Raw genomic sequence first — 24,109 nt, 5'->3', positions numbered from 1 at the left:
TAGGGGGCATAGCCTCAAAATAAGGGGAAGCAGATTTAGGACCGAGTTGAGGAGGAACTTCTTCACACAAAGGGTTGTGAATTGTGGAATTCCCTGCCCAGTGAAGCAGTTGAGGCTACCTCATTGAATGTTTTTAAGGCAAGGATAAATTTTTGAATAATAAAGAAATTAAGTGTTATGGTGAGCGGGTGGGTAAGTGGAGCTGAGTCCACAAAAAGATCAGCCATGATCTTACTGAATGGCGGAGCAGGCTCGAGGGGCCAGATGGCCTACTCCTGCTCCTAGTTCTTATGTTCTTTTAATGGGCAGAGTCAATTGTATATAATGTGTGATGGAAGGGAGGGGTGCTTGATTCCCTCCTTTCCCAGCCTCGGCTTCTCCCCTTCCCCACTTGTGAGTGACTTCCTGTTCTCAGAATTTGAGACTATCTGTGCACATCGCAGAATCCACGTTTGTGCTGGTTTCTTTTAAGAAGTATCTGAGCCATCAATAAATGTCTACACAGAAATTTACTGAATCACAAAATGTATGACTGTATTGCTGAACTCCCCTAGGCAGTGCTATTAGTGGAATATAGGCCATTGCCCAATGCAATTTCTTATCTGCTAGGAGAATATTTCAATCACAGAAATGGGCAATTGAGCTGGAATTTAAAACAGTAATGTTCTATGTTGCAATGACTCATTCGACAGTGTTGAGTAATTGTGGGAATGACCTTATTCCAATTTTTAAAAGTCAAACTCAATACGTCAAGAAAATATTTTGTAGAGAATGCACAAAACTTTGAATAGTTAGGGTCTCATACAGTGAACTAAACAAAAAAATAAATTCTGCTCAACTTCCAGTTTGACCAAACTGGCCAGGTTCACATATCTGAACATAAATAAACCTTTGAGTTTCATATTTACCTTCCTCCCCAAAGTGCCAGCCTGAATGAGAATAATAAAACAAACAGACAAGAAAAAAAATTCTACAGATCTGCAAAATCTTGCATTCATAAGCGCACCTTTAATGTCAGAAAATATCCCAAAAAGCTAACAACCAGGTTAATGTCGTGGGAAACAAATCCAGATATCTTGTACACTATACCCTGTGCTTTTGGAAGTTTATAGTAAATACATTGCAGCAACCCTATTAGTCTAAGGCAGGAAAAATGTACAGTAATAATGACCATTTATTTATTTACATTTTTAAACATTAGACATAGAATACCTCCATTGTGCTAAATAACCCAGCTTGGATTTTGTAAGGAATGCTGACACTTGCAAATCAAAGATTAAACTGAGCAGTTGAGACACAGTCCAATTTATTTCAATCAGCTTGTCAGTTAATTAAGTTTAGTGCCTCGAATGTTATAGGATCAAAATTGCCTCCGAAAGCATACAAAGCTCATGCACTTAAAATCGTGCCATTTTAGATGAGTCAACTGATGAAGGGGCAGCGCTCCGAAAGCTCATGATTCCAAATAAACCTGTTGGACTTTAACCTGGTGTTGTGAGACTTCTTACTATGCCCACCCAGTCCAACGCCAGCATCTTCACATTTTAAAAAATCGGGTTTTGTCACAGCTGTTGTGTGCTTCAGAATGCTCTTACACTGGAGTACATCATCTAAAATGAGTTTATATTAATGCACAAACATGACTAAAACTATTGAACTATTAAATCATTCTAGAATCTGCACTGCTGAAATGTGACTATTGGTAAGGCATGGATGTTATAAAAGTGCTATTCTTGCAGACAGCCAAGCAAAGCAGAATTGTTCTGCTGCAAAACATAATATTTACTACCTTTTGAGTACAATTTAGTTTATATAAAACATAACATTTGAGCAATTTAAGAAAACTGATTGTTGATGGCAATGCAAACAAGCATCAGGCTTTGAAGTGCAGTCTCTGATTTCCACAACAACTTGCAGCATCAAAACAATTAATCTAAAGTGCTCAAGAAACTTAACACATTACTGATAGCGAAAGGCACATACATCAGGTATATTTGTAATACTATCCAGGTATCAGTTCTGGCAGATTGTGGGTTTGAACCACATAACTGAAGTTCAATGTTGTTTCAAGGTGAATGCAAAAGATCCCATGACACAACTTGGAGGGGAACGAGGGAGAGGTCCTGACCACATTAATCTCTCAATTATCAGAATAGATTATCTGGCAAATTGCTTGCTGTTTGTGGGACCTCTTCAAATTGCACTCATTCTCTTAGGCACACAGGAACACAGACACGTTAAACATGTTTTCAGACAAAGGAGTATTTAATTCATGAAGAAACTGACCAGTGTATACCAATTAAACGGCTCAGTGTAGTTGGTAATTTCAGTGATTTTAAAACCAGGTTACAGACTTGGTGATTAAACACAGTTTCAGTGGTATTAATAAAATCCATCAGAATCATATAATCCCTACAGTGCAAAAGGAGGCCATTCAACCCATCGACCACAATCCCACCCAGGCCCTATTCCTGTAACCCCACATATTTACCCTGCTAATCCCAGAGGTAGGGTCAATTTAGCATAGCCAATCAACTTAACCTGCACATCTTTGGACTGTGGGAGGAAACTGGAGGACCCGGAGGTAAGCCATAAAGACACAGGAAGAACGTGCAAACTCCACAGAGTGACCCAAGGCCAGAATTGAACCCAGGTCCCTGGTGCTGAGAGACATGATGTGGAGATGCCGGCGTTGGACTGGGGTAAACACAGTAAGAAGTTTAACAACACCAGGTTAAAGTCCAACAGACTGTTTGTGAACAGAATTCCCACTCACCTGAAGAAGGGGCTCAGAGCCTCGAAAGCTTGTGTGGCTTTTGCTACCAAATAAACCTGTTGGACTTTAACCTGGTGTTGTTAAACTTCTTGCTGAGAGACAGCAGTGCTAACCACTGTGCCAGCGTGCCGCCCCTCAGGTTACCATTCTTAAAAGCATCAAGGATTACTTTAATGGAGAAAAAAAAAACTACACTCCAGTGGGCTGCTCACATGCAGGTTCATTAAAGACTTATCATTTGCGATTATTCAAATGAATTTTCTCAGAAGCTTGGACTGTAACCTAACTAGTTCAATCTTGATCATCTTTGTTACAATTATCCGATTGAAAACTCTTCACTATTCTCCACCACTTTTATTTGTTTATTTTATTCCCGAGTTACTTTTCAATAAAATATTTATATTTTTCCCTTTATTTCTCAACAATAAATCGAATAGTCACCAACTAGGTCCTGGTCCTTGACATGGTTTGGGTCACGCTTGCTCGCCAACCACAGGGCAAATGAATAAGCTCAGTCCATGTAATGCATTTCATAAATAGCCTCTTCATACTTGGTGCCAACATCAAGTCATCTCAGCAACATGCAATAAACTAAATCCTGAACATTGAGTCAGAAGTGGAACTAGATTAACACTTAATCTAGTTCCAGCATAGTTAAAATCAGTTTCATATTTCAGCACTTCAGAGAGGCAGACCTTTATAAGACACTACAATAAGTTCTCATTTAACATTGTAGTTATGTTCCTGAAAGTGTAGCTTTAAAGGAAACGCTAAGCAAACCAGATTTTCCCATTACAACTAACGCAGCATGGTTCTGTAAGACCTTCCTCATCATCAGAAAACAAACTATTATACCCTTCAAGTTGAAATACTTTACATTTATTTTACAGTAGGTGCATGGGAACATCTCCGCCATCTGCAAGTTCCCCTCCAAGTCCACACATCATCCTGACTTGGAACTATATCATCATTCCTTCACTGTCACTGGGCCAAAATCATGGCACTCTCTCCCTAACAGCACTGTGGGTGCTCCTACACCACATGGTTCAAGAAGGCAGTTTGCTAACATCAAGGACAATTAGGAAGGGTCAATAATGCTGACCTCACATCCCATGAATGAAAAATAAAAGGGCTATATGTATAAATCTAAAAATATATTTCATTTATTTTAAATATCAAAAGAAAATGTCATTTTGCATTTTAAAAAATCTTTTATTTATTTGTTCATGGGATATGGGCATTCCTGGCTAGGCTGACATTTATTCCCCATCCCCAATTGTTCTAGAGAAGGTGATGGTGAGCCACCTTCTTGACCTACTAGTCAATGTGGTGTAGGTACATCCACAGTGCTCACTGATCCTTCTTCTTCCTCACAATAAGCAAGAGCTTGTGGGATGAGTTGCAAGAGGAAGAGCTGCTTAAAGTTGCAGGTTTGCAGAGGTAGTAAGCAAGAGAGTAGCAAGTGGGGAGGATGGGTGGTGCCTGAGGAAAAGGAAGGCAGGCAAGACGGAAAGTAGGCAGTGGCTGGGAATGTTAGGGAAGCAGGAGAGAACAAAGAAACTTACAGCGCAGGAACAGGCCCTTCAGCCCTCCAAGCCTGCACCGACCATGCTACCCGACTTAACTAAAACCCCCTACCCTTCTGGGGACCATATCCCTCTATTCCCATCCTATTTATGTATTTGTCAAGACGCCCCTTAAAAGATACTATCGTGTCTGCTTCCACTACCTCCCCCGGCAACGAGTTCCAAGCACCCACCGCCGTGTGTAAAAAAATCTGCTTTGTACATCTCCTTTAAACCTTTCCCCTCGCATCTTAAACCTGTGCCCCCTAGTAATTGACTCTTCCACCCTGGGAAAAAGCTTCTGACTATCCAAGAGATATTTAGAGATCACCCTAAAATGACAGGTCACATGACCCTACATCAGGCGTGGCACAAAATGATCCAAAAATAAACACGAACTGATGAACATTAAAGTGTAATGACTTAAAACAGAGACTTGTTCTAATTGTCATGAAAAAGTTGTATGGGTTTCTGGGGAAGTGACTGATTAACTTCAGTTTTGAAGGAGATAAGAATAGTGCCAGAAGATGAGGCCGGGACTAAGAAGGTAAAACTAGGCAGTCAGGAGTTCAGTTAAGATTATTAATGAACTGGCTTCACGGCTTTCAGGAAGCAATTGGAGGCGGAAATGCAGAGAACAGGAGGCAATGAGAGTTATTTGGAGGGTAAATGGAGGATCAGGAATTCAGGACATTTCGCAGAGACAGAGATCAACTATGTAGAATAGATGGACTGCATTTTAAATAAAATTCCATAAATCAACAGTTTTAGTTACTAAGCCCTCACTTATGATTTTTTTCCCGCTGCATGCAATTCACCATCAATTGTAAATGTTTGACTCAGTTATGGTATACTCTGGATTGTTCCTATACAGTATAAAATATATATATACATAACTGCTAAGCTGAGCAAGAAAATGAAATGCCAGCAAAAGCAGTTTGAAGTAATTCATTGATTTGTGGTAGGTATTGGATTGATGATTAGCATTTTTTTTTTAAAAATGGGGGAATTGAGGGAATGCAGAAAAATCGAGCAACATGACAGGGTTTGAGTTGTTGGTGGGAAAAACTTACCAGACTGCATTTGAGAATGATCAAAGTTGACAGACACTTTAAAATGTGATTACACTTCTCCCAAAACACTATTGATGCACATCCAAAGCAAGAAAGCTAGACTTCTAATTATATAATTTCACACACAAATGAAAAGTTACTTCAAACAGCATGTAATTAACTTTAATCAAAAATGAGAAGCTAACAATGACATTATTTTTTTTATTTTAAAGGAAAAAATACGTGCATTTCATACACAATGATGCTCTTAACGGCTTTGTATACATTGTATACATTTTAATTAGTACAGCAAAATTTTATTCCACTTTCACGTACTTTACAAAATACACAGTAAGAGATATCAAAACATTATGTTCTTGCAAGAACTGGCTGGTGAGTACACACAAAACACCACAGCTATCAAAAAGATTTAATACAAATAATAAGTTGTAGGATCCACAAATGTCTAGAATTTAATTTTTGCACACTTGAAAAGAGCTAGCCAATAATAAATGCTACAGAGCAGATGTTCAAGTAACTCCTGCCTTTAATAAGTTAAATGTAAAACTCGAACAGGTTATGGATCTGGGAGTTTGAAAATCTATTCTGCTGGATCTGATATTGAAAAAATAAATCGTGTCAATGGGAAAGTCCACTGAAAGAGAAAGAACAATTCAAAATAAAACTGAGGGTAGTTAACATTTTAAATCTCTGAACACAACGGTGATAAGTAATCCATCACTTGCTGTTTAAAATGTAGTTTCAGGATTCTCAATAGATGTATATCTTTAAATATTCCTTTCTTGACCACCTTTAGGTTAAATTTTAATGCTTTCATGAATTAAAATATTACTTAAACATTTCAGCATCCAGAGTTTTGTTTAGCTTGAATGGAAGTAATCCTTTCAACCAAAACATTAGGCTCATTTTGTTGCTTTCATCAATTTGAAAGATGAACATTCTCAGAACTGAAATATGCAAATTCTAAACATATTAAGCATCAAGAATAGTCCACACAAGCCCAGTCCAAAGTCACTACATCATATAACTGGCCTGAATTAACATTACAGGGAGAGGAAGAGACTTTTGTAAAGCCATAGGATCAAATTTGTACAGAGATATACAGTCAGACTAGAAACGTACCTTGTGAAATAAAAGTTGAAATTCTGGAGAATGGATTTTCTTCTGTATTGTGAATCAATGATTATAACTAGTTATAAAATCTGACCTATTTGGGTAATAGCAGAAGCATGGGATTCCAAACATGGCAGTTCATTTGAAGAGGCTCACAAGGCATTATTTGTGAGGAACTTAATGCTTTTTTCACTGCATGCCAAACCACTGTTCCTGATCCGCCCACTGTGCAGTCTCACTATCACTTCCCTCCAGGTCCCCTTCTTCTCCACTACCTTCCATGTCGTCCACATCTTCCTCTTGTGCTGCCTCAGTCTGACTTTCTTCCTTCTCCATCTTCTGCATCCCCTCCAAAGACTTCTGATCATTGGGATCCATGCTGTAAATGGAAAGTCACTAACCAATTAGTTTTAAAATGATCACTTGCTGGAGAAAAGAGTATGTTTCAATCTTACTGGCATGGCTATAGGACGCAGATCTTAGTTCAGAAGTTTGGAGGGCGAGAGAGAGAGAAAACCAAGATATGCTCGTTAAAGTTGAAAGCTTCAAAATGCAAGTGATAATCAAAAGGAACAAATTCAGTATTTCAAATAATGTGTCCCATTAGTACTTTGTAAAGGATTTAAGCACACATAAAAGGCAATGTGTATTAACTTTGAGATTCTTATGTAAGGACACCCAGGTCCCTCTGCATACCTACTTCTACAATTTGTTTTGTAGCTTTTACAATCTGCTAGTTTACTTCATATGCTGGTTTTTCTATCAAATTATTTGGCCACCCTTTGCTGAATTCTAAAATCCTCAGACTTTCTACTCTTTCTGACATTACAAGTCTCTTGCTTTAATCTAATACTATTGTTAACTTCTCAGGATAAGTGGTCCACTGTGTCTAAAAATAGAAGCCCTTAATTCCTTAAGGCAATGCATATTTGTTGTGAATTATGAATTAATTCTTTAAATGCTTGACATTGCTTATCTAATCTTATGTTCCCATTTTCCCAATACAACTGCGGGGAGGAATACGGCACGGCGGGACACAGTCCCACAAGAGCTGCTAAAAAAGCCAACACCTTCTAGAATGTCATGAACCTCTAGCTCTTAGCAAGAACTAAATCACTGAATTATCGATAGCATTAAGCTCACTAGGAAACCCTACATTGCTCCAATATGAGCACTCGCTGCTCCATGTTATAAACTGACATCTGATTGCAATCATTTCTTTATTAACACAGCAACATTACCTTGTATAATATTAAGGGATTTTGAATGAGCCTCAAAAGGATGGGAAACCAGGGGGCTCCATAATTTGTCAAGCTTCAACCTGGGCAATCCGCAGACCAGTGCTGTATTCCTCCAGTCCTCTCAGATCTGCTCCCTACTGTAATCAATTGCTGCTCAATGACTAAGAAGTGTCATATCCCTTCAACAACACAATCCAGCACAAATGTAAGTTAGAAAGGATTTAAGTTCATTTGACTGTGATTTTTATTGCAAGAGTTCTACTTGCTTCAAAACCTAAACCTGTTCATTTGTTCTTGCCTGCAATTTCTAAATACCAACAAGAAAACATTTAAAAACATAACAGTAGTTTGATCGCCGGCAAAAACAAACATATTTGCTTTGCATACCTTAATGCAATGCTGTACTGGTCCATTGCTTCCTGATAATCACTTACAGCAACGAGAAAATCTCCAAGCATCCGATGTAGAACACAAACACTCTGATTTGCCAGTGCATTTCTCAGAAGAGCTATACCTTCTTCATATTTCTGTTCTCGACCTATCATGAATTAATGAGATTTAAGAAACCACGGCAGTAGTCTTCAAACATTCACAGCACAGAATATAAAAAGTTAAGGTTGGATCTTAATACTATCCTTTCAATTTCTCTGGCACGGGGCAGGTTTTCAGACTGGCCACTAGGTGGTGTAGTGGCTCATTTGCTGTAGTTTTCCTCTCTCATCAATGAGGAAGCAGTTCCTCCCAGATAGAGGGATTGAAGTTGAGAATCAACTATTTGCTAATTCACTCTTTTACCATGAATTAGTACCTTAATATTTTCTTTTTATTTTGAAATGCAGAGTACTAAACCTCCCAGCTAACTTTTAAAATATAATAAAATGTAATCTGTAAAACAGGAATACTCAAACATAATGGTTATTACCAGAATTAAGCAATTAAATCATGCGATGCTTAGAAACATATTTATGTAGATTTCAAAAGTTCAAAAATCAGATTCTGTTCTGGTAAATATTTATGTCTTACTTATTGAATAATTGTTATCTCTTTATCTACCGTCATGCAACTTCCCACAAAATGTGGGGAATATAGGTTAATGATGTTTCATAAAATGTGATATAAACCCCATAGTTTGGAAATTTATTCTTTAGCACGTGAACCAAATTTCTAATATGCCTTTCCATTAAATGATGCAACAAAACTTTACAGGATTAAAAGTGGTCACAAAGTAGCTTAAAAACAAGAGTGGAAACAAATCCTGGCCAGTCATGTCAAAGTGGAAGCTGCACACAAGGTTGTAATTTCCCCAAAATCTCTAGAGGAAAAAAACACACCAAATTTTTAAAACACAAGGTACAGCATTATGGGTTTGACAAAACTCATTTTAATTCAATTCTTCAAACCCTTCCAATTTTGCCAGTGTTGTTAGACAAGCTGTGGATTTTGAACAGCAGGCAGAATGTCCAGTTTTTTCACAAAGTGTGCAAAAATCCATGTTACATTCTATTGTTGGCCAGCCTCTCCGGATCTGAAACATTGATTTTATATTTGAGAGATATTACAATTCTTAACGGTGCTTTGCATTGACTTTGTTTTTAAAAAGTTACAATTATTCTGCTTTCACTTTAAACCCATATGCATGCGCCAATCTTTATTACACTTTCTTTAAGATTCTAAAATGTGAATGATAAAACCTGCTGATTAATTGCTGGTTTGTTTTCAGAGGATTCTTCAATGCAAATGGTTGTTTGGACTGTTGGATGACACTTCAATTGGTGAGTGCCAAAGATCTCTGTAGCTGGGGCCAGAATGAAATTAACCTTGGAAAGGATAAATCTACACCACAGAGATTACTAGATCTTTGTGGGCAGTCTTGTTCGGGGTCAGAGAGTGCTATCGTTCATCGATGACCACAAAATCCAGGCCATTATCTTTGCATCTACTCGAACAAGCTCTTTCATAATTGAAAACAGCTACTTGAAAGAGTATATTCAATCTCTTTTCATTCTAGGAACAACCATAGCTTAGTGGGAGCATTCCTATTGTTGAGTCGGATGCTTACCATATGATTTGAGCCAGCACGTTAGCAACAGCTGCACCATTGGAAATAACATCTTTCATGAGGTGCTAATTGAGAATTTATTTACCCCACTCAGGTGGATGACAAAATCTCACAGTACTACTTCAACAATGGGCAGTTCTCCCAGTTTCTTGACCGATATTAATCCCTCAAAGACAGGTTAACACGTCTTTCATCTCATCTCTGAATATGGGTGTTTGTTGTGTGAAAACTGGCTGTACCATTTGTCTACAAAGCAAATCATTACACTTCAAAATTAATTTACTAGCTGTAAAAGTGCTTTGTGTATATAGAGGATGTACAAGTTGCGAAACAATTATAATTTATTTCTTTTAATCTTCAATCTACACCTGCTTGTGACCAATTTACCAACTGGGAGAAACAAATCTTTCAAACCCCTTTGTCTGTCCCTTAACATTGATGCAAAAGCCTCAACTTTTCAAATCTTCTTTAATAACTAGCTTATCAATGTTATTCTAAGTTCCTTTGTATTGAATTTTAAGCACTACTCTTCCCATGCTTCTAATATCTTTCCGAGTGGGCTGCCCAGAAATACGTGCTACATTCTTACTGTGACCTAACTAATGACTTGCTCATGTTCAAGATTTCCACAAGGGCTTTCATTATGTAATCGCAGGCACATTGATGGAGCACAAAGTATTGGTAAATGTATTTTCCTCTCTCCCTTAATTTCTATCACAATTAAAGCAAGACTTGAAATTGTGCTAACTCTTCAGACTGTAAAATGCCCAGGGGATTAAGTTTAATTATAAACCTTTGTTTTATCATGATTAATTCTTCTAACACAAATGATTAGGCAAATATTGCTTACTCAAAAGTTCTGCCTTTTTCACCACTGCTTTCAGGTAATCAGATTTCTGTGCCAGAGCTTTATCCAGCAGCGTCCTTGCTTTCTCTTGCGTCATTGGGTCTTCCAAGCATACAGTGGCAAAAAGGGTCAAAGTCTGGGCATTTGGACCCAGTGTTTTGAAGACATTGTTCGCCATCACCATTGCTTCCCGTATGCTGTTTGAAGCCAAATAGCATTCAACTAGGCCTGCAGCAATAAATAAGGTGATGTAACTGAGACTTTGGTGGGAAAAAAAAATCACAAATTTAAAATGATAGCTAATTGAGGAATTGTTAAACAAATACTGTGTGTTCCATCCTGCTGTTTTGAAGACACAACATGTGCTTAAACTGGGACAAAGGCTCCCTGAGGAGACATCTAAAAAATAACTAGAGCAATTGTCACTCGATCAGGGAAGGTTAAAAGAAGGGGATAATCTCACAGATGCTTGAAATTATGAAAGGATTTGAGAAAGTAAATACCAATCAGTGAAACCAGAAACAAGTCAGTTTAACTTTGGATTAGTATTAGAAGCATAAAGGGGAAAGTTATAGAATTATTTCGACCACACAGGTTACGAAGCAACGCATATATGACTATTGAAGTTGCATTTTTATTTTTATTCATTTACACGATGTGGGCGTCACTGGTATTGTCCTTGAGAAGGTAGCAGTGAGTTGCTGCCTTGAACTGCTGCAGACTGTTTTTTTGTCCTAGATGCTGGACTGAACTGAGTGGTTAGGTAATTTCAGAAGGCAGTTAAGAATGAACCACGCTGCTGTGGGACTGGAGTCACATGGGCCAAATTGGGTACAGATGGCAGGTTTCCTTCCTTAAAGAGCATCAGTGAACCAGATGGGTTTTTAGACAATGTGAAAGTTACATGGTTACCATTTATTGATGTCATCTTTTTAATTCCAGACTTCAAGTAACAGAATTCCTATGTGGTAGGTTTTGAACTCGTCTCCAGATCAGGGGGCAGCATGGTGGCACAGTGGTTAGCATTGCTGCCTCACAGTGCCATGGACCTGGGTTTAATTCTGGCCTTGGATGACTGTCCGTGTGGAGTTTGCACATTCTCCATATTTGCTTGGGTTTCCTCCCACAGTCCATTGGCCAAGCTAAAATGCCCTTTAATGTAGGTTATGGGGATTAGTGGGGTAAATATATGGGTTACGGGGATAGGGCCTGGGTAAGATGCTCTTGTCAGAGAGTTGGTGGAAGCTTGATGGGCCAAATGGCCTCCTTCTACACTGTAGGGATTCTATGATGGTTTTGAACATAAGAGACTGAGGCTATGGCTATTCCCCCCCGCCCCGTCAACAAGGTAAACTGAACATTTTGCTCTGTTGCCATCTAAAGGCCTGAGCCTGAAATTGTTTGCAGAGTCAAAGCAACTCTTAAAATATTTCAGTTATCACTGGCTCACTCATTGAAAAAAATTTCATTTAAAAAAGCCACAGACATCATAACAAATGTTGGCATTGAAGTGGATGATCAGCCATGATCTAATTGAATGTTTGATTGGCTCGGCAATTTCAAACCCCCTGTTCCTATGTTCCTAACAGGTACTTGTGGATTATTACAGAATACAAACAACTTTGCATTGAAAGGTGCACAATTTATAATATTGCAATATATAAACATAAGAACATAAGAAATAGGAGCAGGAGTGGGCCATCTAGCCCCTCGAGCCTGCCCCGCCATTCAATAAGATCATGGCTGATCTGAAGTGAATCAGTTCCACTTACCTGCCTGCTCCCCTTAACCCTTAATTCCCTTACCGATCAGAAATCCATCTATCCGTGACTTAAACATATTCAGCGAGGTAGGCTCCACCACTTCAGTGGGCAGAGAATTCCAGAGATTCACCACCCTCTGAGAGAAGAAGTTCCTCCTCAACTCTGTCCTAAACTGACCCCCCTTTATTTTGAGGCTGTGCCCTCTAGGTCTGGTTTCCTTTCTAAGTGGAAAGAATCTCTCCACTTCTACCCTATCCAGCCCCTTCATTATCTTATATGCCTCTATAAAATCACCCCTCAGCCTTCTAAACTCCAACGAGTACAAACCTAATCTGCTAAATCTCTCCTCATAATCTACACCCCTCATCTCCGGTACCAACTGGTGAACCTTCTCTGCACTCCCTCCAAGGCCAATATATCCTTCCGCAAGTAAGGGGACCAAAACTGCACACAGTATTCCAGCTGCGGCCTCACCAATGCCTTGTACAGATGCAGCAAGACTTCTCTGCTTTTATATTCTATTCCTCTCGTGATAAATGCCAACATCCCATTTGCCTTCTTGATCACCTGTTGTACCTGCAGACTGAGTTTTTGCGACTCATGCACAAGGACCCCCAGGTCCTTTTGCACAGTAGCATGTTGTAATTTTTTTCCATTTAAATAATAATCCAATTTGCTATTATTTCTTCCAAAGTGAATAACCTCGCATTTGCCAACGTTATACTCCATCTGCCAGATCCTCGCCCACTCACTCAGCCTATTCAAATCTCTCTGCAGACCTTCCGCTTCCTCCACGCAATTCGCTTTCCCACTTATCTTCGTGTCGTCAGCAAACTTTGTTACCCTACACTCAGTCCCCTCCTCCAGATCATCTATGTAAATAGTAAACAGTTGAGGCCCCAGTACCGATCCCTGCGGCAAGCCACTAGTTACCATCTGCCAACCAGAAAAGCACCCATTTATTCCAACTCTCTGCTTCCTGTTGGATAGCCAATCCCCAATTCACACCAACACCCTACCCCCAACTCCGTGTGCCCCAATCTTCTGCAGCAACCTTGTGAGGCACCTTATCGAATGCCTTTTGGAAATCCAAAAACACCACATCTACCGGTGGTTCCCCTCCGTCAACCGCACTAGTCACATCTTCATAAAAATCCAGTAAGTTCGTCAAACACGACTTTCCTCTCATGAATCCATGCTGCGTCTGCTTGATCGAACCATTCTTATCCAGATGGCCTGCTATTTCTTCTTTAATGATGGATTCCAGCATTTTCCCAACTACAGATGTTAAGCTAATCTGCCTGTAGTTACCCTCCTTTTGTCTACTTCCTTTTTTAAACAGCGGCGTAACAAAGGGATTGGCCAAGTCTTGGCATAGTTTCTTGATCAGCCTAGGGCCACTGAAGCTCTCATTGTGTAGGATACAACATCAAGTAATGCAGCAGCAAGCAATAGATCAAATACAGAATTCAAAGCTATTCTGCTTTACCACTATTTATGATGTGGAAATGCCGGCGTTGGACTGGGGTAAACACAGTAAGGAGTCTAACAACACCAGGTTAAAGTCCAACAGGTTTATTTGGTAGCAAACGCCACTAGCTTTCACTAGCAGCGCTCCGAAAGCTAGTGGGGTTTGCTACCAAATAAACCTGTTGGACTTTAACCTGGTGTTGCTAGACTCCTTACTGTGTTTACCACTATTTACACATGGAGATTATACAACTCAACCATACCCTTAAATTCTATGGTGGTTGTGTATTAAGAAATTTGTTATCACAAAGATGTTAATAAGAAACTTGCCTTCATAGCAATCCATTCTGCAGGGAGCAAGGCGCATTGCCTCTCTGAAATGAATGATAGCTTCTTGGATTCTGCCCAGGGCTCGCAAAGCAGCACCTTTTAATAGTAAGGCTTGTACACTGTTGCTATTTAATTGAATTGCTTTTGCTCCTAGGTATAGAGCACGTGAATATCGTTTGCTGTACAAACACTGATACCTGTAGACAAAGGCAAAATGAATGACAGATAACATTTCTAATAGACTAAAACATATCCAATTGAGTGGCACTATATATTTTTTAAAATATCTACTGCAGAAAATCGACTGCATACTTCCTGAGTTACAGTCTGCTTGTTTGGTTAAATCACATCAATTGCATTTGAATATACACTTGCTGCAAAGTAAATCTCTTTCACACTCTCTCCAGAGCAATTATGCCTTTCATGTAATGTTGTGATCAGAACTGTATGCAAAACTCTCGCTGTGGCCCAAGCAGTGTTTCATACAGTTCCAGCATTACATCCCTGCTTTTGTATTCTGTATCTCATACACTAAAGGAAAGATTTCCATATGCTATCTGTCCTGCCATCTTCAGGGACCTGTGGACATGGTCTCGCACTTCCTCTACCCTTCTTCACTATCCTCTTGTTTATTGAATATTCCCTTGCTTTGTTTGCCCTCCCAAAATTCATAACCTCACTTCTCTGGATTGAATTCCATTTCCCACTTTTCCACCTCATTCAACCAAACCATTGATATTATTCTGGATTCTACAGCTAGCCTCTTTATTATCAACTACACTGCTGATTTTTGTGTCACCTGCAAATTTTCCAATCATGCCTCACACATTTAAGTCCAACTCATTAATACCTATCACAAAGCAAGGGGCCCCAAAATTGAGCCTTTTGGAACCCCATTAGAAACCACTTTCCATTCGCTAAAACATCCATCAATTATTACCCTTTGTTTCCTGTCACTCAGTCAATTTTGGATCCACCCCAACACGTTCCCCTGTATCCCATGGGCTTTTATTTTTCTGTAAGAGTTTTAACAACACCAGGTTAAAGTCCAACAGGTTTATTTGGTAGCAAATACCATTAGCTTTTGGAGCGCTGCTCCTTCGTCAGATGGAGTGGAAACGTGCTCTCAAACAGGGCACAGAGACACAAAATCAAGTTACAGAATACTGATTAGAATGCGAATCCCTACAACCAGCCAGATCTTAAAGATGATTTATTTTTATTATTTTACTGACCAGCTTGCCATGTCAAATGCCTTACTAAATCCATGTAGACCACATCAAATGCACTACCTTCATGAATCCCCTTGTTAATTCCTCAAAAAATTCAATTTAGTATGGCGCAACTTGCCCCTTAACAAATATTCCTGATTAATCCTGGTCCTTCCTCAATTTAGAATTTTTACTCCTGTTCTAAATTTACCCTTTACCATTATGCCAAATCTGACTATATTAATGGTCACTATCTCCAAAACAGTCACCCACTGCTATTTCATCCATTCCCAGCTTCATTTCCTAAGACTAAATCTAAGATTGCGCTTCCTCTCATTGGGCTTGTAATGTGCTAATTAATAACGTTCCATTGGATGCAGTTTAAGAATTTTGTGCCTGATTGCCCTTTGCGCTGTTAACATCCCAGTTGATATTAGGGTGGTTTAAATCCCCAATTATCACTACCCTCTTGTTTTGAATGAGCAGCAACCTCCTCCAGATAATCAGTAGCAGAACCAAAGCTATGGTCTGCAAGACCAACGATGCTTTTATCCTCTAGCATGACCACCATCTCAGACTGAACTGGCCTGTTCACAGGTTCAAAAGTTCTATTCAATCATGAATTTCTGACCTCCTTTCTGCCTAATCACGAAGACTGAATACTTCCACCTCCATAATTTTGTCTCTACTCCTACCTCAGTTGCTAAAATTCTCAGATGCCTCGACCACGTCCAGCCTCAACTTTTCCAATGATTTTTAAAATTCATTTACAGGACGTGTGCATTGCTGGCTAAGCCTAGATTTATTGCCCATCCCTAGTTGTCCTTGAGAAGGTGGTGGTGAGCTGCCCTCTTGAATTGCTGCAGTCCAAGGTGTAGATAGACCCACAGTGCTGTTGGGGGGGGGGGGGGGTGTAATTTCAGGATTTTGGCCCAGCGACAGTGAAAGAACGGTGATATATAACCAAATCAGGATGCTGACTGATTTGGAGGGGAACCTCCAGGTGGTGGTGTTCCCAGGTATCTACTGCTCTGACAAAGGGTCATCCAGACTTGCAACATTGGCTCTATTCCTCTCTCCACAGATGCAGTCAGACCTGCTGAGATTTTCCAGCATTTTCTGTATTTGCATCTAATGTTCTTGTCCGACTAGATGGTGGCAGTCACGTGTTTGGAAGATGCTGCCTAAAGAACTTTGGCGAGTTCCTGCGGTGCATCTTGTAGATGTTACACATTGCTGCCATTGTTCATCAGTGCTGAAGGGATTGAATGTTTGTGGAACAGGTAACAATTAAACAGGTTGCTTTGTCCTGGATGATGTCGAGCTTCTGGAGTGTTGTTGGATGTGAAATTCTTCAGGCAACTGAAGAGTATCCCATCACACTCCTGACTTATGCGTTGTAGATGGTGGATAGGCTTTGGGGAGTCAGGAGGTGAGCTACTCACCACAGAATTCTTAGCCTTTGACCTTGTAGCTACAGTATTTATATGGCTAGTCCAATTCAGTTTCTAGTCAATGGTAACCGTGGACATTGATAGCGGGGAATTTTGTGATGGTAATGCCACCGAAGTCAAGATTTTCTACCTGTCCTCCCATTGGTCACCATCAATAAATCAGTTCAGTCAAAACCATATCCATTCTCACTCTTGCACTTAAATCCACTCATTGACTTTCATTTTCCAACCTCGTTAGCCACCTCCAATTCTCTACTTTCACCATCAATTAACTTATCCATTTATCTGACTCTGGCCTCTTTCTCATCACCCTATCATTTATAGCTTTGCTTTCAGCCAACTAAGCGCCATGTTTTGAAATTCCCTCCTTAAGACTACTCAATTTTTCCACCACCCACTCTGCCTTAAGAGCCTTCTTGAAATCCACTCTCTGCACCAAATTGTAGTGACTTCTCTTGATGTCACTTCCTTTCCCTCAGTATTTTGATTTGATTTATTATTGTCACATTAACATAGTGAAAAGTATTGTTTCTTGCGCGCTATACAGACAAAGCATACCGTTCATAGAAAAAGAAACGAGAGAGTGCAGAATGTAATGTTACAGTCATAGCTAGGGTGTAGAGAAAGATCAACGTAATGCAAGGCAAGTCCATTCAAAAGTCTGACAGCAGCAGGGAAGAAGTTGTTCTTGAGTCAGTTGGTACGTGACCTCAGACTTTTGTATCTTTTTCCTGAAGGAAGAAGGTGGAAGAGAGAATGTCAGGAGTGTGCGGGATCCTTAATTATGTTGGCTGCTTAGCCGAGGCAGTGGGAAATGTAGACAGAGTCAATGGATGGGATGGTTTGCATGGTGGATTGGGTTACATTCACGATCTTTTGTAGTTCCTTGCGGTCTTGGGCAGAGCAGGAATCATACCAAGCTGTGATACAACCAGAAAGAATGCTTTCTAAGGTGCATCTGTAAAATTTGTCTTCTCATTCAGCACCTGAAGTGCATTGGACATTTTTCTACATTAATATTGGGTCTCTAGTAGGTCCCTTAATGAGGTGACCAAATTTCGAATCCACAGCCCAAATTTATGAGCAGAGCAAAAACACTACAATTGGTGTAATCTGAATAATCAGAGACCAAAGCACAAATGTATACAACATTCTCATTCACTATACCTTATTATTTGCAGCACTGTAGAACACTGATTTATAAACCAATTTAATTTTCTTTCTTACACCATACGCAAACACCACTGTGGCAATGTTTGAGAAGACAGTTGATATTCATTATTTGACAAGCAACAATTATGCAACACAAGTGCGAGATAACGAACATCTCCAGATCTTTAACAAGAGAAAATATAACCAACTCCCCATGACATTCAATGGCATTACCGTAACCAAATCTTGCATTATCAGCATCTGGGTGGGTGGGGAAAGTGAGAGAAAAAGAGTATCCTGGGCCAGAAGCTTAACCAGCCACCTGGAGGTAAGAGTCTGGAAATTCAGCAGCAAGTAACTCACCTCCTTGCTCGCCAAGAGCTACAAGTCAGGAGTGTGATGGAATACTCTCCACTTGCCTGGATATGTGCTGCTCCGATAATATTCAAGCTCAAAACCATCCAGGATAAAGCATCCCCCCTTGATCCACACCCCATCCACCACCTTAAACATTTGCTCGCTCCACCACAGGAGGCTTAAACATGCGCTATATACAAGATGAACTGCAGCAACCTGTCAAGGCTCCTTTGACAGTACTGCAATCTTTACCACCTAGAAGGATAAGGGCAGCAGATGCATGGAAACACCATCCTCTGCAAGTCCCCCTCCAAGCAACACATCATCCTGACTTGGAATTATATTAACATTCTCTCACTGTCACTGGGTCAAAATCCTGGAACTATGCATTGTGGCTGTGACTACAATGGGTGGACTGCAGTGTTAATTTCTTAAAACTTCATTTCTCAAGTTTTGGTATAATGTTGTATGGAGCAACACACTATATTTGGGATATTATTGATCTGCATTACAATTCCAAGTTCCTGATCTGGGTCAAGCAGTTGGGCTTGGGGGGCGGGGAAGGAGACGACATGACAGACAAAAGCAGGTATTTGTCAATACTTTACCTGGGGATGGAGTAGGGGTAATGCAATAACTTCTTGCACAGCTCTTGGTACCTGGACCAAGGCCAGCAGAAACTATACCTAGGAACAACTGAAAAATAATGCAGAGTTTGGGTCTCTATTTGTCATTTATGAAGAAACCCACACTTACAGAACTAGTGGAAACCTGGGTAGCAATATTGGCACCAACACTGCAATCACAATTGCCTGGATAGAAACCACCCATGGTACTATTAACTGATATTGCCAGGAAAAAAACGACTTTAGTTTCTTCTTGCAATGATAAATTTAAAAACTCAATACCTACCCTGAGACAACCCATGGTTCTGCATGCTGATCAGAGATGTTGAATAAACGTCCACCTAAATTTTCCACATCCTCTAGTCGACCCTCACCTGCCAAAAGGTACCCATATACATCCATTCCTAAAGAGGGAATAAGTTTGAAAGCATAGTTCTTTCAGATTGTCCACTGCAATGCTGTTATTTAATTCTATACTTGTGATATTGTTTGAAACTTGTGTACATCCAATATTACTTTCTGTTTAAATGCTGTTCATGCTAAAGAAATGTACTCAGTTGAAGAAGTCAATTTAACTTTTATCATATCATGCCTTTAAACTGGACTATTAATTGGGTCAAATCCCACCACAACAGATGGTGGAATTTAAATCCAATTAGTAAAATCTAGGATTGAAAGCTAGTCTCAGTAATGGTGACCATGAAACTTATCATCGACCATTATAAAAACCCATTTGGTTTACTAATATCCTTTTGGAAGGAAATCTGCTATCCTTATCTGGTCTGACCTACAGGTCAGGTTGGGGGCGGCACGGTAGCACAGTGGTTAGCACTGCTGCTTCACAGCTTCAGGGACTTGGGTTCGATTCCCGGCTTGGGTCAGTGTGTGTGTGGAGTTTGCACATTCTCCTCGTGCCTGCGTGGGTTTCCTCCGGGTGCTCCAGTTTCCTCCCACAGTCCAAAGACGTGCGGGTTAGGTTGATTGGCCATGCTAAAATTGCCCCTTAGTGTCCTGAGATGCGTAGGTTAGAGGGATCAGTGGGTAAATGTGTAGGGATATGGGAGTAGGGCCTGGGTGGGATTGTGGTCGGTGCAGACTTGATGGGCCAAATGGCCTCTTTCTGTACTGTAGGGTTTCTATGATTCTACATGCGGTTCCAGATCCACGGTAACGTGATTGACAGCATTCTGAAATGGCCGAGCAAGCCACTCAGTTTAAGGACAATTTGGAATGGGCAATCTCGACCAGCAATGTCCACATCCCATGAAGTAATACATTTTAAAAGGTGCCCAAATTTTAGAGGTGTCCTCTTTAAAAGTAAAATTGGAAACATAATTTGCAAACAGATAAACAGGCAGCATCTCTAACAACAAACTTATTTATATGTTACTTACCCTTAATTATATATGGATCCAGCATTTGAGCTTGCTCAAACTTCAAGATGGCATTTTTGTTGTCACCCACTCTAAAATACAAATCTGCCAGGCTTCCCATTAAATCCACATTATCCCGCAATAATGACTTTTTCTCCAGGGAGCTGTGAAATAATTGTAATGGTGTACTATTAATTGTAGTGCTGTGATTGGAAGGTTACCTCTTCAATATCTCCTTTCTTCTACAATCAAGGGGAAATGCTAATTTAAAAAAAAATTATAAAGCAAAAACTAAAACTACATTAAATAATCCATTAAACTCTTCACAAATCTTGAACAATATGGTTAAAAACAATAATTAAGCTTTACAGCAGAATGCGGTTCATGGATTACAATTATACTTGTGCTTGGGTGGGTCAAATTGAATGGAATAAATCAGGATCACATTTTTCCACAACTTTGCACTTTCAAAATAAACTTTTTTGTCCCCTTCAGGATCTAATTTTAATTACTTTTATCTCAAAATACAAATATAAACTGAAGGACTAAAAAGCTATAAAGAACAAATCAAACTTAGCTGAGGAACTGCACATATCTTTTTTAGATAATCTCTGTGCGAACACATCCTTATCAGTATTCAGAGATAAAAAGGATGCCAAATAGCTCTCAGACACAAGCAGCTTGCTGATTTTTAGTTTACAAGCTGACACCTGGTTTCCAGAAACTGTGCAACATAAACTTGTATTACTAAAGTAGGTACTGGATTTTTGAAATAATTTTACTGGACTGCAACGTCTCCTTTAAGTAGAAACATATTTGAAACACAAAGACTGGAAATGCCATTCTCTCCTCCTGCACAGTGTACAATATTTTCTTACCAGATGGTATTGATTGCTCTGGTGTTGTCACCAGTGTGAACAAAAGCATAGGCCTTAATCCAAACAGACAGCCAGTCTAGATTTGGAATACTCTGAATCACATTCATTGTTAGAGATGCTACCTCTGCACCCTTCACTGAAAGAGACAGGAGACCTGCAGAAAAGAACAAGTAGGTTATGAATAGATGACTTATGGTTTGAAAGATTGCAGAACAGTTGGATAGGATATACTTTGTAAACAGAACTCCTTGGTTGTTATCTTTTTGTAGTTTTTCATATTAAAGGAGTTTCCTGTGCTGACTTTCTAAAATATGATGCTATATCCTAATTGATTCACTTCACGTGATAAAAGAAACTGCTAAGCAGGTTGGACAAGTAATCAATGGCCATGGGCCCCAATAACATCTCAGCTTTAGTGCTGAAGATATGCTTCAGATCTAGCTCTGCCCCTGGCCAAGCTGTTCCAGTGTTAACTACAGCACTGACATCTACCAGACAATATGACCACAAAAAGCAGAAACATCTCCAATTTAACCAATTACCACCACCACCACCTCATCATCCCTCACCTTGATAAAATTACTGTTGATCATTAACAGTGATGAAAGGGATCATCAACATGCTATCAAGTGGCACTTACTTAGTAATAACCTGCTCACCAATGCTCAGTTTGGCTTCAGCTAGCACTATCTCATTGTAGCCTTGGTCCAAAGATGGACAGCAGAGCTAAGTTCCAGAGGTGGGGTGAGAGCAACTGCCCTTGATATCAAGGCAGCATTTGACAATGTGGCATTAAGGAACCTTGGTAAAATTGAAGTCATTGGGAATCAGTGTATGAAGTCTCTCCACTGACTGCCGTCATACATGAAGACCAATCATCTCAACTCAGGACATTGCTGTGGGAGTTCATCAGTATAATGTCATAGGCCCAAGCAATGATCTTTCCTCCAACTTAAAGTCAGAAGTGAGAATGTTTTGTTGATTATTGCACACTGTTCAAGCACCATTTGTAACTCCTCAGATACTGAAACAGTCTATGCAGCAAGACCTGGATAACATTGGAGCTTGCGCTGGTAAGTAACACTCACACTACACAAGTGCCAGGCAACGACCAACTCCAATGAGAGAATATCTAACCACCTCCCCATGATGTTCAACAGCATTACCATCGTTGAATCTCCCATCATCAATAGCATGGAGGTGACCTTCAACCAGAAAATGAACTGGACCAGCCATATAAATACTATGGCCAGAAGAGCAGGACAAACACTGGGACCTCTGTGATAAATAACCCACTTCTTGACACCGCCCCCCCCCCCCCCCCCCCCCCCCAAAGCCTGTCCATCACAGGTCAGGAATGGGATGGAATACTCTTCATTTTCCTGGAGGAGTGCAGCTCAACATCATCCAGGACAAAGCAGATGCTTGGTCAATGCTCCATACACCACCTTAAACATTCATTCCCTCCTCCACCACCAGCACACGGTAGCAAGAGCTCACCATACGCAAGATGCACTGCAACAACTAACCAAGCAACCTCCGACAGCACCTTCCAAACCAGAGATTTTTACTCCTTAGAAAGATAAGGACAGCAGATGCATGGGAACGCCATTACCTGCAAGTTCCTCTCCAAGCCATCCTGACTTGCAACTATATTACTGTTGCTTCCTGGTCACTGGGTCAAAAACCCAGAACTTCCTTCCCAACATTGGGTGTACATACACCAGATGGCCTTCAGTGGTTCAGGAAGGTGGCTCACCACACCCTTCAAGGGCAATTTGGGACAGGCAACAAACGTGATGCTCACATTCCATGAACAAAAAAACCCCACAAAAACTGAAGAGAAAACCATGTCTTCTAAGGTCATGCAGACAAAGATTTGCATACCCTGGTTCATTCCAGAGTACATCCCTTTCAACATTGGCAAGATTTGACCCAGCTGTCAATCATTTCCAAGATTATAAACCTATGCCAGAACATCTATAGTGCCCAAAAAACACTACCATTCTTATCGGAAAAAGTGAAGAGCTGCTGCAACCAGAATTAGTCAGATAATTCTATAACTAAGTTTACTTGCAGGAAAAAGATCAGCATCATAATCAGCAGCCAATTAAAACTCCCATTTCAAGAAGATGGATTGCCGTGGCAACAATCTAAAAAACTAGCTTGAATCTCACCTCTAATCACTAATCTGCATGCAAAACTACCCCATGCATCATTTCACCTCCAGCACACTGGCTTCTATCCTAATCTACACTTCTCCGACTAGCTCTTTGCCTCCATTTCTCCCTAACTTGTCATTTGTATCAATAAAACAGCCACAGTTTGTTTGGTGTATAGGAACATTGATTTTTTAAAAATCCTACCGAGTATCGCATCCAAAGCCAGAGGACACTGTCGTAACACTTCCTTGTAGCTGGTGACCGCGGACCTTTCCTGACCTGCTTTCTTATACAGGTTTGCCAACATCATATTAATCTAGATTGCAGGAAAAAAAAGCTGTTAGCAGCACAATAACTTCAAGAATTTATGATCTTAGAATTTTCCCAGCTAAAGACCAGCAAAGTAGACATAGAAACACTGTGCTGTAGAGTGGTGAAATAAGCTAATTGGCAAAAGAAGCCATGAGGAAAAATATTTTCATGCTGCAACTGGTTAGGATCTGGAATGTAATGTCTGAGTGTGGTAGAAACAGGTTCAAGCGAGGTCTACAAGGAGGAATTGGATTATTATGTTAAAGGAGGAATGTGCAGGGCTGCAGAGAGGAGGTGGGGGAGTGGCACTTGGGTAGATTGCCCCTACAAAGTGCTAGCATAGACAC

At 40.0% G+C, this 24,109-nt stretch overlaps 1 protein-coding gene across 4 annotated transcripts in view; it reads right to left on the bottom strand.

Annotated features, from left to right (window-relative positions):
- Positions 1–5,545: 5,545 nt before the first annotated feature.
- anapc7 (anaphase promoting complex subunit 7) overlaps positions 5,546–24,109 on the bottom strand; it is a 34,752-nt gene continuing 16,188 nt past the window's right edge. For 3 of the 4 annotated variants that reach the window (XM_078227466.1, XM_078227467.1, XM_078227468.1), the window contains 8 exons: positions 23,655–23,766; positions 21,289–21,442; positions 20,432–20,574; positions 19,324–19,441; positions 14,238–14,434; positions 10,678–10,902; positions 8,156–8,306; positions 5,546–6,906 (listed from right to left, as the gene is read on the bottom strand). In XM_078227466.1, coding sequence (XP_078083592.1) covers positions 6,717–6,906; positions 8,156–8,306; positions 10,678–10,902; positions 14,238–14,434; positions 19,324–19,441; positions 20,432–20,574; positions 21,289–21,442; positions 23,655–23,766 — 1,290 coding nt within the window. In that variant the 3' untranslated portion in view covers positions 5,546–6,716. The remainder of the gene's footprint in view (positions 6,907–8,155; positions 8,307–10,677; positions 10,903–14,237; positions 14,435–19,323; positions 19,442–20,431; positions 20,575–21,288; positions 21,443–23,654; positions 23,767–24,109) is intronic. The other variant, XR_013499407.1, reaches the window with a different exon arrangement.

This window comes from Mustelus asterias, chromosome 13, assembly GCF_964213995.1.
Source record: "Mustelus asterias chromosome 13, sMusAst1.hap1.1, whole genome shotgun sequence".
Lineage (NCBI taxonomy): Eukaryota > Metazoa > Chordata > Chondrichthyes > Carcharhiniformes > Triakidae > Mustelus > Mustelus asterias.
This window is presented reverse-complemented; position numbering and strand designations above follow the sequence as displayed.